General features: G+C 36.7%; 1 protein-coding gene across 2 annotated transcripts in view; it reads left to right on the top strand.

Annotated features, from left to right (window-relative positions):
- The window catches only part of CFAP20DC (CFAP20 domain containing), a 268,258-nt gene that overhangs the window by 90,186 nt on the left and 163,245 nt on the right, over positions 1-14,827 (top strand). For both annotated transcript variants that reach the window (XM_065885868.1, XM_065885870.1), the window contains exon 5: positions 2,188-2,302. In XM_065885868.1, coding sequence (XP_065741940.1) covers positions 2,188-2,302 — 115 coding nt within the window. The remainder of the gene's footprint in view (positions 1-2,187; positions 2,303-14,827) is intronic.

Consider the following 14,827-nt stretch of genomic DNA (forward strand, 5'->3'; position numbering starts at 1 on the left):
CAGTATAGTCCCAGGATGTTGCTTGGCTCAGGGAGTATTGTTGAATATGTGAGTGAATGAAGGAAGGAATGAATGAATGTTCCTGTTGTTCCATGTGTTGATAAAATGGGACTATACTCAGATGTTCCTCTGTTTGGCGTTCTGTCCTTACCAACTCAAATGAAAATGACATAGTCTTATCCCTCCAAGCAAAGCAAAACTGTGTCTCACGTAAGTTTTTGGTTGTTGCAATCAAACATTTTGTTTGATGCAAGGGAATTTTTTGTTCTCTTTTACTTTCCAGAATCGCTATATAGTCTTTCCTTTTATTTCCTAATCAGAACTTCTTATAGAAGCGACTTAATAGCATCCCTTATGACAAGGCCTTCCAGACATATTTGATCCTGAATCCTATTGGTAAAATGTTTGAGCACACTAACCACATGGGTAAATTTATTTATTTCAAACATATATAAATATGTTGCTGTACTGTATATGTAATGAAACATACCCAAATACAACATTTTAAAAGGATGGTATGAAAGATGGTTCTAATATTTTCCTCCTCTCCCATGTGCTCATCCCACTTTGAAGACACTACCTTAGGGCAAATATTCTACATTTACTTATACGTGTAAGTGTAGAATTTCAGTAGTGTTAACACTTTTGCACTTTAACCTTACATCTGACCGTGGATTGAAAGGCTTTATTGCTTTTTTTTTCCAACATCTTTATTGGAGTATAACTGCTTTACACTGTTGTGTTAGTTGCTGCTGTATAGCAAAGTGAATCAGCTATATGTATACATATATCCCCATATCCCCTCCCTCTTAAGCCTCCCTCCCACCCTCCCTATCCCACCCCTCTAGGTGGTCACAAAGCACCGAGCTGATCTCCCTGTGCTATGCAGCTGCTTCCCACTAGCTAGCTATTTTACATTTGGTAGTGCATATATATGTCAATGCTACTCTCCCACTTAGTCCTAGCTTACCCTTTCCCCTCCCCATATCCTCCAGTCCATTCTCTATGTCTGCGTCTTTATTCCTGTCCTGCTCCTAGGTTCATCAGAACCTTTTTTTTTTTTATGATATTGTTTATGCAGGTAGGGTAGAATTGTTAGGTCTGGGGCATATTTGAAATCATGTCACCTAATTTTTGCTGTACTTACTCTTAACATTGTTCAATGATAGTTTTTCTACAGAAGAAAAATGTATTAGTATTTTAGAGGAAAGAAATAATGAGATTAGAAAAGTGCAAATAGGAGGCAAGGAAGAGGTCTGGAGAAGGCTGTGTTGATTTACACTATAGTTAATTACACTGTAAATATTGGTAGCAGTATATTTGAATGAAATGTCTTTTTGAGGAATTACTAATTGTATAATATTAGCAATTAGTACACCTAGACAAAGTTGCTAAAAAATGGGGGAAATATCACTCTTCTCCAATAAAAAGACAGTTTTTAAGGAAGCATCAATTCTTCAATATAGCAGCATGAGACAGGTTTGGAGATTTTAAGCCTTTTGTGTTACCTCTGAGACCTAAAGGAAGCAGAACATAAAAATGAGCCTCTATCAATTTGAATCAGACCTAATCTTTGTGATCATGGCTGTGGTCTAAATCTATTAAAGATGTTCAAATTCAGTGTCCTTGTTATCACTGCGGGTTGACCTGAGTAGTGAGCAGTAAACTTGTGTATTATAATTCTGGTTCGAAGATATGTGCTTGGAAAGTGAAACCGACAGTCAGCGGTTTGTGTCTGTCTATAAGCAGACTAAGAGTGTATATAAAATGACAGGTGCATTTTTAGAGAAAGAAACCCATAATGTTTTCCTATTTAGTAGGTGACAGAATGTCCCAAGATAACACAAGCTTAAGGAGCTGGAACAAGCATGGTTATTAAAGGCTAGCAGTTTCTCAGTTCAAACAAATTGAATTTTTTCATAGGCTGGAAGACTGGAAATATAGGGTAGAGTACTGAAATAAATTAGCATATTAAGTGAATTTATACACTCAGGCTTGTGAACACTTTCAACTTAAGGAAGAATTTTTATTACTTCTTCAAAGAAAAAGGCAATTTTTAAATTCTGTGTTTGATCTCCCTGTTGGAAAGGGCCTATATAATAAATTATATTATTTTGATGATTATCCAAAGAAGTGTGGTTATTATATTGATGGGAATCTTCACTTCTCTCCTCTCTCTTTTTTCAGAATTACTGATTTAAGGAACATAAAAAGAAGATTGTATTTATCAACAGTCCATAAGGAACTGTCCTCAACCCCTCTTCATGCAAAAATCCCACTCTTCATGATCAAACGCAAAATCGTAAGTGTTATGAATATTGCTTAAAATATTAAATTTATTTTAGCAAATATTAATTCTGGGCCTACTCTGTGTATGAGGCATTCTTTTAAGTTCCATGGTGCTATTAAAAATGAATAGAAATGTATACTCTTCTTTTACTTCCAGTGAAAGAGCTTAAGATCTACTAGATGGGAGAATATAATGGTGTGAATATCTAGGATATCACCAAAACTGTGATTGGAAGCACAGTAGAGAGAGTAAGTGCTATTGGTACAGTGAAAGGGAAAGAAATCCATCTGACTGCAGGACAAGGAAAGGCTTCATGAAGGAGATTGCACTTGGCATGGACTTTGAAGGACTGTAGAATTTCAACAGGTAGAAATGAAAAACCGAGCATTCCGAGCAGAAGGAACAGCATGAGTAGAAGCATAGAGGCTGGAAAGTGGCACATATTTGGAGAACAGAGAATGATTCATCATTGTTGCCAGATTTTTTAAAATAGCCTTAAGGAAACCTCAGTTCTATAATCCAAGAGCCTGATACAGTTTGGGAGATTTGTGTAACCTCTGAGACCTAAAGCAGCATAATATATAAGTAGGTAAGCCGTAGGTTACAGGCTAATAAGTTTGGGCCTGATACGACTGACTAGTCTTTCTCAAATCTTAGTCATTTCAATACTACTCTCATGACTACCATGTTTGTGTACTACCTGTTCCAGTATGTACATAATACTCTCCTTTAAACCAACTCAGCCTTTTTTGACTTAAATAAATTTATTTTAAAAAAAAACTTTATATCACACTTATAAATGGAAAACCAGTATAACTTTCCAGAAATAAAAATTAACCATAACAGTAAAGATACTGAAAACAAAACAGTATTTTAAAGTCTAACTAAGTACTGTTTCCTGTTTAGGGCTCTGTCCTGAGGCCTGCTCTTTATTAACAAGAGTTTATCAAGAGCTAGATACATGTTCAAGCTTTTTCTTGGGCATAATTAGAATTGAAAGAAAACTGATGGACGGAAATTTTTATTCTGTGATCTGTAGTCATTTAATGCCATGCCCATGTACCATCTAAAACCATTTCACAAACGGTGCATATTCCACTCTTTGGGAGCCACTTTAGCAGAGAAAAGGAAGCCATTAAAGCTTTTGGTTTGGAGAGGAACATACAGTCCGTTCTATGCTTTGGGAAGATTAATCTGGTAGTGACATTTGGAATGGCTTAGAGGGGCTGGTAAATGGAGATCGAGAGAACATTTGCCGTACTCCAGATTAGGGTTAATGAGGACTAGGGCAGTAGCAGTAGAGGAATGGATGTAAGGTAACATCAGAAGCTTATGGTCCAATGAGCTAAGACATATTTAAACAGACCTTTTCCATATCATGTGGTACATGCTGTGAGAGCAGGACCCACTGTGAACTATGGAGCACCAGGGGAGTGATCAGAGAAGGGCTTCTGAAGAAGGGATGCATGAGCTAGGCCTTGAAAGATTATAAGAAGAGAGAAGGCACTAACCAGTTCAAGTGGGGGTGGTATTCCTAGAACAGAAAGAGTAGCATTAAGAGTAGCTGCATGAGATGTGTAGGCATATAATAATCCAGTGTTGCTGAGGAGAGACCAGAATAGTAGGGAAGTAGTAAGGCTGGAGAAGAAAACAGGGCAACCTCCTGGTAGGCCTTATATTTATAGGCAGGGAGGCTGGACTTTTATCTCATAGGTGATAGGGAGCTTTTGAAGGGCTTGCAGCAGGGGGGCATGGTCAGATTTGCATTTTAGATAGAACATCGCTTTGGAGGATGGGTGGGAAAGATGAGACTGGAGGCCGGCAGGACCAGTTAGAAAGTCAGTGCCGTTGTCACAAGAAGGTAAGAGAGCAGCAGTACCTGGCTCCTCCTAGGCACTCAATAATTATGTAAGTGGATGGATGAGTAGATGAATGATATAGGTGTAAGAGAGATGAGTCCTAAAGTTGGGAAATAGAAATCAGAGTGAAGATGAGGAAACAGAGTTGAAAAATAACTAAAAATTTTAATTGAAGATTAATTAGGTGTCAGAAATGAAGAAGAAGGAAAGTCAAGGATGGCTCTCAGTTGACTTTCTACTTTGGATGACTGGTGACAGAATCAATACCTAGAAATCCAGGAGAAAGAGCACGGTTAGAAAGGGGAGATGGAAATGTTGATAAAAACAGTCTGAGACATTCATATTGAGAATTTGGGGGGTACATAATGTTAGAGTCCTAGAGAGAGGTATGAGCTGGATATTTGGGCTTCTTCAGCATACAGGTGGCACTTACAGTCATGAGAGTGATGAAATTGCCTGCCTGCAGAGAGAGTAAGGATGGCAACAGCAACAACAAAAGAGGCTAGAGGAGGAAATACAAGGGCCTACCCAAGAAAAAGGGTGGGCAAATGAAGAAGAATTCATGAAGGAGACAGGGCAACAATGAGAAAGTGATGTGAATCATGAAGCAGAGTACAGTGTGGTGGAAACCAAGGAAGTTTTGGTAAGAGAAAATGTCAAGATGTGAAAGTATTTGGGATGTGGCAATCAGGAGGCCATTAGTAACTTCATTGACAAGTTTTGGTGTATGAGGAAGGAGTCAGGATAGTGGGCCGTGTGAATGGAAGACGGAGACGTGAGAGCATCCTGACCATTGCTTTCAGTAGGCTGATCCACTGGGCTTCATGTTCAAGTAGATATAAAGAGAGGGGAGGAATCAAAGATGACTTTGAGGTTTTGAGTCTGGAAAACCTGAAGATTGAGCCCAGTAACAGGTGCTGGATTTTGGAATAAATTGATGGTTTCTGTTTGCAGTAGAATTATTTTAATTCATTGTGTACTAAACACTCATAAATGCACAAAGATTAAATGCAAATACTTCAGTTATTAAAGTTAAATCATTTAAGATGTTAAGGAAGTGCATTAGTCCTTACAAATGAAATTATATTCATCCTCTTATATTTAGGTATGATTTCCTTATTCATCTAAGATTGTTTAGAGTTCAGTGTTAGGTGGTTTCCAAGAGCTAAACCATATATGAGACTAATACACTATTCTGTGTGTGGTTAATCAATCAGGTTTGTCATTACCTTGCTTTTGTGAGTTCAGTCACCCTTGTCAGTTAACTAACTCTGAAGTTTCTGGATATCATATGAAAATCTGAACTGATCATTCTGTACATGGCTATAATCTTCACACACACACACACACACACACACACACAGTGTACCCTCCATCCAGTGGCATTTGTGGGAATACAGTATCTGAAAATAAAATATTGTCTGTTAAAAGTAAACCACACAAATATCTTGCTGATATAGGAAGTAAACGTCATTGAACAATCTTTCATATTTAATAAATGAGTCTTTAAGAGGAATATGTGCTAGCAGTGCCAGGTGTCTAATGACATAAGAAATGTACTATTTAAACTAAAAAGAAAATAGCTGTAATAGGCCCTGTGGGACAATGTGTCTTCGCTCATCTATCTACCTCATCTTCTCATCCCCATTGAGACAGCTCAATAGAAAATATAAAAGAAAGGAGATGCAGGCATGAAAATTACATGTAGCTGTTTCAAAAAAAAATCCTAATGTGAAAAAATCAAACTGGTGTCTATATCTTACGTGACTTCAGCTCATTCTAAATTTTGAAAAGCAAAATATCTAGAACTTGTCTTGAATCTAGAAAAATTGCTCACATAATTCAAGGCAGTCCTAAGCAAAGACAAGGTATTTGTTTCTATAGTGTTCCCCATCCCAATGAAATCATCAAATCATAACTACTTATAGTAAGTCCTAATTATTCTATATTTTGTGAAATAGAAACATGTAAATAATACATAGGAGTTAAGAACATGGCATCTGAGTTCTGACATTTATAGTTATGTGACCCTGTGCAAGTTCCTGTGTTCATTTTCCTCATTTATAAAATGCAGATAATATGAGGCATGCATACTACTAAGGTTCTTGTGGGAATTTACATGAGTTAATAAACATAAGGCTTTTAGAACAGTGCCTGGCATGGACCAAGCTTTAAATAAGGATTATATCTCCTATTTGCTCTTTAGGTGCTACTTCTTCCAGGACACCCTCCATGATTTCTCCTCTGCTGATTGATTAGACATTTTGGGTACAGCACATCATTACCATTCACAAATTCATAATTCTTATAACACTTCTTCACCCTGCACTTTAATCGTCTGTTTACTTACGTGTCTCCCCTTTTAGGCTGTAAGCATGACTCATTTGGTTTTTATCCCTAGTGCCTATGTACATGGCAAGTAGTAAGTACGCAATAAATGTTTGTTGAACAAATTGACAAGTCTTAATGTGCCTTCTGACTTGGGAGATAAAAGAATGAGTTTATCATGGACAAATTGTATAAGCTTTCTAAATGTGCCTGCCTATTCCATAAATGTCCAGGAGTACTCAAGCAAATATTAAGAAACTCGGTTCTAATACTTGCTCTCATTTCCCCTCATTTTCCTCCCAATCCAGGAGATGCTACAGCACCAGAGGGAGGGTCTTTCCTTTCCATTGCTAACATAGTCAATTCCAAATGAGCCCTTATTGAATTAAAGCTGAATCTTGTTTAAGGGAAATTTCTAGAGAGAGCAGCAAAGTGACAGAGAGCCCTCCACCCATTTAAAATGCCATGCCTGGGGTCCTCCCTGGTGTTGGTGTGATGTTGGCCTCAGTTCTCTGCTTTTTGCCAAAGTACTCTTCACTTCATTCTACTTTTTAAGAGCCATAGATATTTTGGTTGATAAACCTCAAAATACAGTATTTTAAAAGCACTTCAGCTAACATTTTTAAATCAGGAGATTTCACATAAAATTTCTGACCTCTTTTTTAAAAAAATCAGAAGTTAACATTGAGCCTGCTTTCTTGCACAGCAAGCAGTCAGCTAGAGCAGAGTGGCAACTGCACACTTTTAATGGAGCTTTAAGCTCTCCTGTGAAGTTCAGTCCTCTCCACTCATAAGGTTGTGGGTGTAGTGAGACCCTTCCTGCTTCACTCATTTAAGTGACCTGCCACGGCCCTCTAGGCATATAGTTTGCAACCCCTGATTTAGAGGATAATTGCCAAATGGTCCACTTTGCCTTGGTTCTTTAGCTAAAGCCTTCACATAACCAGAGGCAGCAAATAAAGTTAATATTTTTATAGCCACACCAACATGAATATTTATTTAGAGGCCACTTACTGTTCCAGTTACGATAGAATGTTCAACCTTTCAAATAAAAAATTTTATTTTTCATGTTATTCTTAATTATGATGGATTCATTTTAACATTTAAATTATAAAAATTTATACGTTTAATTTAGGTTTTCAATGACAAGAACAGTTTTAAAAATTAATAACCATCATATTAAACAGTGGGGGTAGCCACTTAGTCAAGACTCACTGAAATCAATCTTACTTCTTCTTTAATATAATTTCAGTCAGTTGGTGATGGTATCAGATGAACATCAATGTCTTGCCACCAAAGTATGTATTAATGTACAGTGAATTTAATTCCATTTGAATAGGAAGTTCAGGTATGAGATATTGCTGAGAATGAATCTTTCATTGGAGGTATAACAAAGTAGTATGATAAATTACAATGCCAAATTCTTTTAGTAACCTTTACCACTTAAATACCCAGTGTTTGTCATTTAGATAGATAGAATTACTCTTTAGGAGTTGTACTTTCTTGAACCACAACTCTGACGGAATATGTTATAGATTTTATTAGAAACTGAAAGAGTGGCATACTGTTTTTAAAGTTTCCTCTCAAAGATCATTTTTCCCATAGAGCCAGTGATTTGGAAATTTTTGGTTCTTAACGGTATTTAATTTCTTAAGTGCCATTGAATGAACAGAGAATGGAGGAGGCAGATTTTTTTAGATGTATATTTAAGACATAATTAGAGAATGTCTCTCAATGAAGTCATTCTAACCTAGAATCCACTGTAGTGTCTGTGGTACATATTTGAGGGTTTGTAAATGTTTTCACGTGCATATCATTTAATAATACTTGTTTTTCACTCTCTCTACTCACCTGTCTAATGTGGGTGTTGAAGAGATTTGGGAAAAGGAGCAGTTTCTTGCTTTTCTCTGCTGACCCTGAATGGTTATGTGAAATAGGGACAACTACATAAAAATATTTGTTCTGGAAAATGAATGATTGCCCAGCTTTAGGTCAGCCTATTTTCAAATCACTTGAACAGGCTGAGTAGTGTTAGAGGTAAAATGTGGCCTTGAGAGCTAGATTGTAGGGGTTTGAAACCTAGCTGTCACTTCCTGTCTGTGGGCCCTTGGGCAAGTCAGTTATTTCTGTGTGCTTCAGTTTCCTCATTGGTTAGGTCCTGACAATTATAGAACCTACTTCATAGAGGAGTTGTTACTATTAAATGAGTTATTACTTAGAATAGTGCCAAGTTCATAGTAAGTGCTTAGTTAGTGTTAGTTGATATTGTTATCATTTTACTATTTTCTCTTGACCTGAATCTATGTTTATTAATTTGTGAATATGTTATCATAATAAACGTCTGAACTTGCAGTTTATTTCAATTAACAAATACCTTTTGAGCCCCTGCTGTAGGCCAAGTTCTGTGCCAAAAGATGTGAATCCGAAGGTGAATGGTGCACAGTCTTCTCATCCATGAGATTATAATAGGCAGAGGAGGCAAACATATAAACAAGTTAATGATGATGGGCAGTGGTTAACACCAAACTAGTCTTAGGAAACAAATGCTGCTAAAGGAAAATATCAGACTTTTCTAGCCAAGTTGGAGCGTGTTATAAGTGGAGATATTTGTGCTAAATTGTGAATACACACAAATAAAAGCATGGAAGTTCATGTCACGTTTGATCCCTTAACTGGGTTGTATAATGGGAATGTACAGAATCACAGTGCTGGAAAAGAAGACTGGATGAAACCATGAAGGGCCTTGAAAGCCATGATAAGAAATTTAAATTTTTAGTCCATTAGAGTTTTCTTTTTAAATTTTAACTTGGAGAAGTTTCACAATATTATCTGTATTCTAGAAAATGAGTACAATGTCAGAATAAAAAGAGCTAGAGGCAGAGAGACCAATTAAAAGGCTGTGTGAAGTCCCGGTGAGTCATACTAGCCTGAATTAGTGTAGTAGCAAAGAAGTAGAAGAGGAGAACAGATATAAAAGATACTTCAGGATTTAAATCAGTGAAAAAAAAGGGAGAAAATGGCACTGAATTAATCTAGGGCTGGAAATTGGCGAAGTACTTGTGCTACCAACAAGGGAAACATCCTGTAGGAGCTTAAATGACGGCTTAGGTTGCTGTTTCTGCCCGTGACAGAATATCTGGTATCAAACTGTCCTTCCTACTGTAAACAAATATAAAGTTGGAAAAAATATTTGAAATAAGACTTTTCAACCATTTGGATAGCAGGCAACATACTTTTAAAAAAGAGAAACAAATGAAATGAGTCCTATATTCCCAAGCTTTCTGAAGGCCTATTCTGGACTGCAGTGCAGAGATGGGAGCCCAGACAGAGCATGGCATCTTGCTGAATAAAGAGATCAGAGTTAAGGATGACTGAGTCTGAAGTAGCCAGAATTTGTAGGTTAGTGTATCTGAGAGGAGCTTCAGAAATATGCATCAGGGTCTTCTTGAACCATTGTGCATCCTTACAGTAGGACCCCATGAAGTAATCACAGACGAGCCCCTGGGGAAAGAACACCTACTAAGCAGCTGTGACACACAGGGCTAGGAGATATTCAAGTACTGGCCAGAGTGAATAGGTATCACTGAACACATACAGGAGAAACTCCAGAAAGACAATTTTACTTAGAAATGGAGCTTATCTAGTCCTGGAGAAAAGGTTACCTTAGACCTGACCTAACAAATATAAAAACTCACATCAAAATCAAGATGATCTGCAAATAAACTTCCACCTGGAACATCTTTAGGACACTTCTAAGAAAAACAACAAAATCCAAAAGCCCAAAAACATAGTAGCCATAATATCCAGAATACAATTTTTAAAAAACGGATACTAGATAGGCAAACTGGGTAAACATGGTCCATAACCAGGAGAAAAATCACAGAATAAAAATTCAAGGGCCTTAAAATAACTATTATAAATATATTAGAGGATTTAAAGGAAACTTCGAACATAATGAGGGAGCAAATTAAGAAACCCCAATGGAAAAAGGAAACTATGAAAAGAAATTTGGAAAAATACAATGTTGAAATGAAAGTTTCACTGGATAGACTTAACACTAAGTTAAACACTTGGGAATATCAGTAAAATTGAAGTCAAGAATATAGAAACTCTTCAAACTGAAGCACAGAGAGAGGGGAAAAGCCTGGAAAAAAAATGAATATAGTCTGAATGGCCTGTGAAACAGTATCTGTCAGTCTAATATATGTGTAATTGGAGTACTATAAGGAGAGCAAAAAGAGATTGAGCAGAAGAAACTTTATAGAAATCATGGTTGAAATTTTTCAGATTTTGAAAAATATACCCATAGATCCAGTAAGCTCAACAAACTATGAGCTGAGAAACACACAAAAACCACACCAAGATCACACCATGGTATATCATAACTAAAAACAAAAAAAACGCCCACAAAGATCACACCACAGTATGTCATAATTAAATTGCTAAAAATCAATGATAAAATCTAAACAAGCAGTAAGAAGAGAAAAAATCAATTATACACAAGAGAACAATGATAAAACATATCACCAGCTTTCCATCAGAAGCAATGAAAGTAGGAAGGCAATGAAATAGTGCTAGGGAAAAAAAGTGTTTAAACCTGTCAACTTAGAATTCTTTATCTAGTGAAAATATTCTTCAAAAATTGGAGCAAAATAACATTTTCAGACTAAAAAGTTGAGAGAATTCGTTACCAGCAAACCTGCACTACAGAAATATTAAAGGAAGTTATTCAGGCTGAAAAAAATGTGCCAGATAGAAATTTGGATCTAAGCGAGAGAATGAAGAGGACAAGTAATGGTAAATTAATAGGTAAATCTAAAAGGTCTTTATTCATACCATAAATTCTTTCAAAGTATTTGATAGTTGAAAGCAAAAATAACAATGTAGAAGTAAAATATGTGACAATAATAACACAGAGATGGTAGTATACTTTTACAAGGTTCTAATCCAGAAGATATTCTAATATTTATTCAGGGTTAAATTGTTAGAAGTTAAAGATTCATATTGCAAACTTTGGCAACCATAGAAAAAAGTAAAAGAACAACTAATCAACAAATATAGCTAATCAACAAATTGAGGAAATTAATGGGGCACTAAAAATATATTCAATCCAAAATAGAGGAGGGCTAAACAAAGAGCAGATGGGACAGATTGAAAACAAATAAATTGGTAGCCTTAAACTCAAACACATCAGAATAATTACATTAAATGGAAATGGACTAAAGACTCCAACAGAAATCGTTATGTTGAATAAAAAGTGAGACAATTATATTCTGTTTATAAGCAGTGCACATTAAATTTAAGGACACAGGTAGGTTAAAAAAATTTTAATACAAAAAGTTTTACCTTGCAAACACAAATTATAAGAAAGCTAGAATGGCTCTCTATTAATATCAGTCAAAGTAGACTGCAGGACAAGGAATATTATGTAACAAGGCATATTTCATAATGATAAGGGGGTCAGACATGTAGAAGATATAACATCCTACATGTGTACATAGCTAGTAACGGTGCTTGAAAATGCATGAAGCAAAAAGTAACAGAACTGAAGGGAGAAAGATAAAAACACAATTATAGATGACGATTTCAACACTCCCCTCTCAGAAATTGACAGAAAATCAGTAAACTTGAAAAATGCTATCAGTCAACCTGACTTACTTGACATTTCTAGGATGTTTAATCTAACAATTGCAGAATAACACTATATTCAAGTATGCATTGAATGTTCACCAAGATATATGGTATTTCAGGCTGTGTTAATCTCAGCAAAGTTAAAAAGACTGAAATCATACAAAGTACATTCTGTGGCTAAATGGAATTAGATGGAAATTAGTAACAAAAATATAACTGAAAAATCCTCAAGTACTTGAAAATAACGCAACATACTTCTAAATAACCTATAAGTAAAAGAAAACTAACAGGGAATATTAGCAAATATTTTAACTGATATTTTTACTAATTTTAAATGGTAATGAAAATAAAGCATACTAAAATTTGTGAGATGCATTACAGGCATCTAAAGTATGCAGAAAGAAATAATCAAGAGAATAGGTCAGTGAAATGGGAAATGGGCAATGGAGAAAAACCACTGAAACCAAATTTGGATTTTTGAAAATATTTAGTGAGTGATAAACCTAGACTAATCAAGAAAAAAAGAACACACACACATTGTCAATATCAAGAATGAGGGCTTCCCTGGTGGCGCAGTGGTTGAGAGTCCACCTGCCGATGCAGGGAACACGGGTTTGTGTCCCGGTCCGGGAAGATCCCACATGCCGTGAAGCGGCTAGGCCCGTGAGCCATGGCCGCTGAGCCTGCGCGTCCGGAGCCTGTGTTCCGCAACGGGAGAGGCCACAACAGTGAGAGGCCCGCGTACCGCAAAAAAAAAAAAAAAAAAAAAAAAAAAAAAAAAAAAAGAATGAATGTAAGGAAAAAGGAAAATAAGGGAATGTTATGAACAATTGTATACTAATAAATTTGACAACTTAGATTAAGTGGGAAAATTCTTTTAAAGACACATTACTAAAACTGCTACTAAAAGAAATAGAAAATCTGAGTAGCCTTATATCTATTTCTAGAAACTGAATGTGTAATTTAAAACATTCCCACAAAACAATACAGGTTTGGATGGCTTTATGGGTAAATCTAACCAAACATTTAAGGAAAGAATAATACTGTCTCTCAGATAATAAAGGAGAAGGAACATTTTTCAATCCACTTAATAAAATGCGGCCAGCATAATTCTGATACCAAAACCAGGAAATATATTAAATCCCAAAAGAGAACTATAAATCAGTATCACTCAAGAACATAGACACATGGATCCTTAACATTATGACCAAGTGGTGTTTATTCCAAGAATTCGAGGTTAGTCTTACACTTGAAAATTAGTCAGTGTAATTTTTCACATTAACAGAATAAAGGGAAAAAGTCATAAAGTCATCTCAATGTATGTAGAAAAATCATGTGATGAAAATTCATTAGCCATTAAACTGAAAACTCACATCAAACTAGTAATAGAAGGAAACTTGTTGAGCCTGATAAAAGGCCTCTATAAAAAACCTACAACTAAATCATACTTAATGGTGAAATACTATCAATACTTACCTCCTAAGTCGGGGAACAAAGAAAAGATATCCACACTGACTGCTTCGATTCAGCATTGCATTAGAGGTCCCAGCAAGTGCAATAAGATAATAAAGAGAAATTTTAAAACATACAGATTGAAAAAGAAGAAATAAAAGTTTCTTTCTTTGCAGACAACATAATCATCTTGTAGAAAATTCTAGAGAGGACTGCTCATGTCCTGCCTGCTGTCTGCTGCACACAGTGGGGTGTTGCTCTGGGACCTTACTTCAGACATGCAGAGACTCTCCCTGGAGTGTCTCAAATGCATGCAGTGTGCATGAACACTGGATTGGGATCAGTGAGCTGAAAGATACAGAGCAGCACGCTAGGCTGGATGAATCCCTCTGGATTGTGGACGGAAAAGACCGTGAGCACTGTTAGTTTTAGAAGGGTCTTCATGCTCTGGCCGGGTGTCAGGCTTGAGCCTCTGAGGTGGGAGAGCCGAGTCCAGGACATTGGACCACCAGAGACCTCCCGGCCCCACATAATGTAAATCGGCCAGAGCTCTCCCAGAGATCTCCATCTCAACACTAAGACCCTGCTCCACCCAACGGCCAGCAAGCTCCAGTGCTGGATGCCCCTTACCAAACAACTAGCAAGAGAGGAACAAAACCCCACCCATTAGCAAAGAGGCTGCCTAAAATCATAATACGTTCACAGACACCGCAAAACACACCACCAGACACGGCCCTGCCCACCAGAGAGACAAGATACAGCCCCACCCATAGGAGCACAGGCACCAGTCCCCTCCACCAGGAAGCCTAAACAAGCCACTGAACCAACCTCACCCACCGGGGGCAGACACCAAGAACAATGGGAACTACAAACCTGCAGCCTGTGAAAAGGAGACCCCAAATGCAGTAAGTTAAACAAAATCAGAAGACAGAGAAATAAGCAGCAGATGAAGGAGCAGGGTAAAAACCCACCAGACCAAACAAATGAAGAGGACACAGGCAGTCTACCTGAAAAAGAATTCAGAGTAATGATAGTAAACATGATCCAAAATCTTGGAAATAGAATGGAGAAAATGCAAGAAACATTTAACAAGGACCTAGAAGGACTAAAGAGCAAACAAACAATGATGAACAACACAATAAATGAAATTAAAAATTCTCTAGAAGGAATCAATGGCAGAATAACTGAGGCAGAACAAAGGATAAGTGACCTGGAAGATAAAATAGTGGAAATAACTGCTGCAGAACACAATAAAGAAAAAAGAATG

Source organism: Phocoena phocoena, chromosome 10 (assembly GCF_963924675.1).
Source record: "Phocoena phocoena chromosome 10, mPhoPho1.1, whole genome shotgun sequence".
NCBI lineage: Eukaryota > Metazoa > Chordata > Mammalia > Artiodactyla > Phocoenidae > Phocoena > Phocoena phocoena.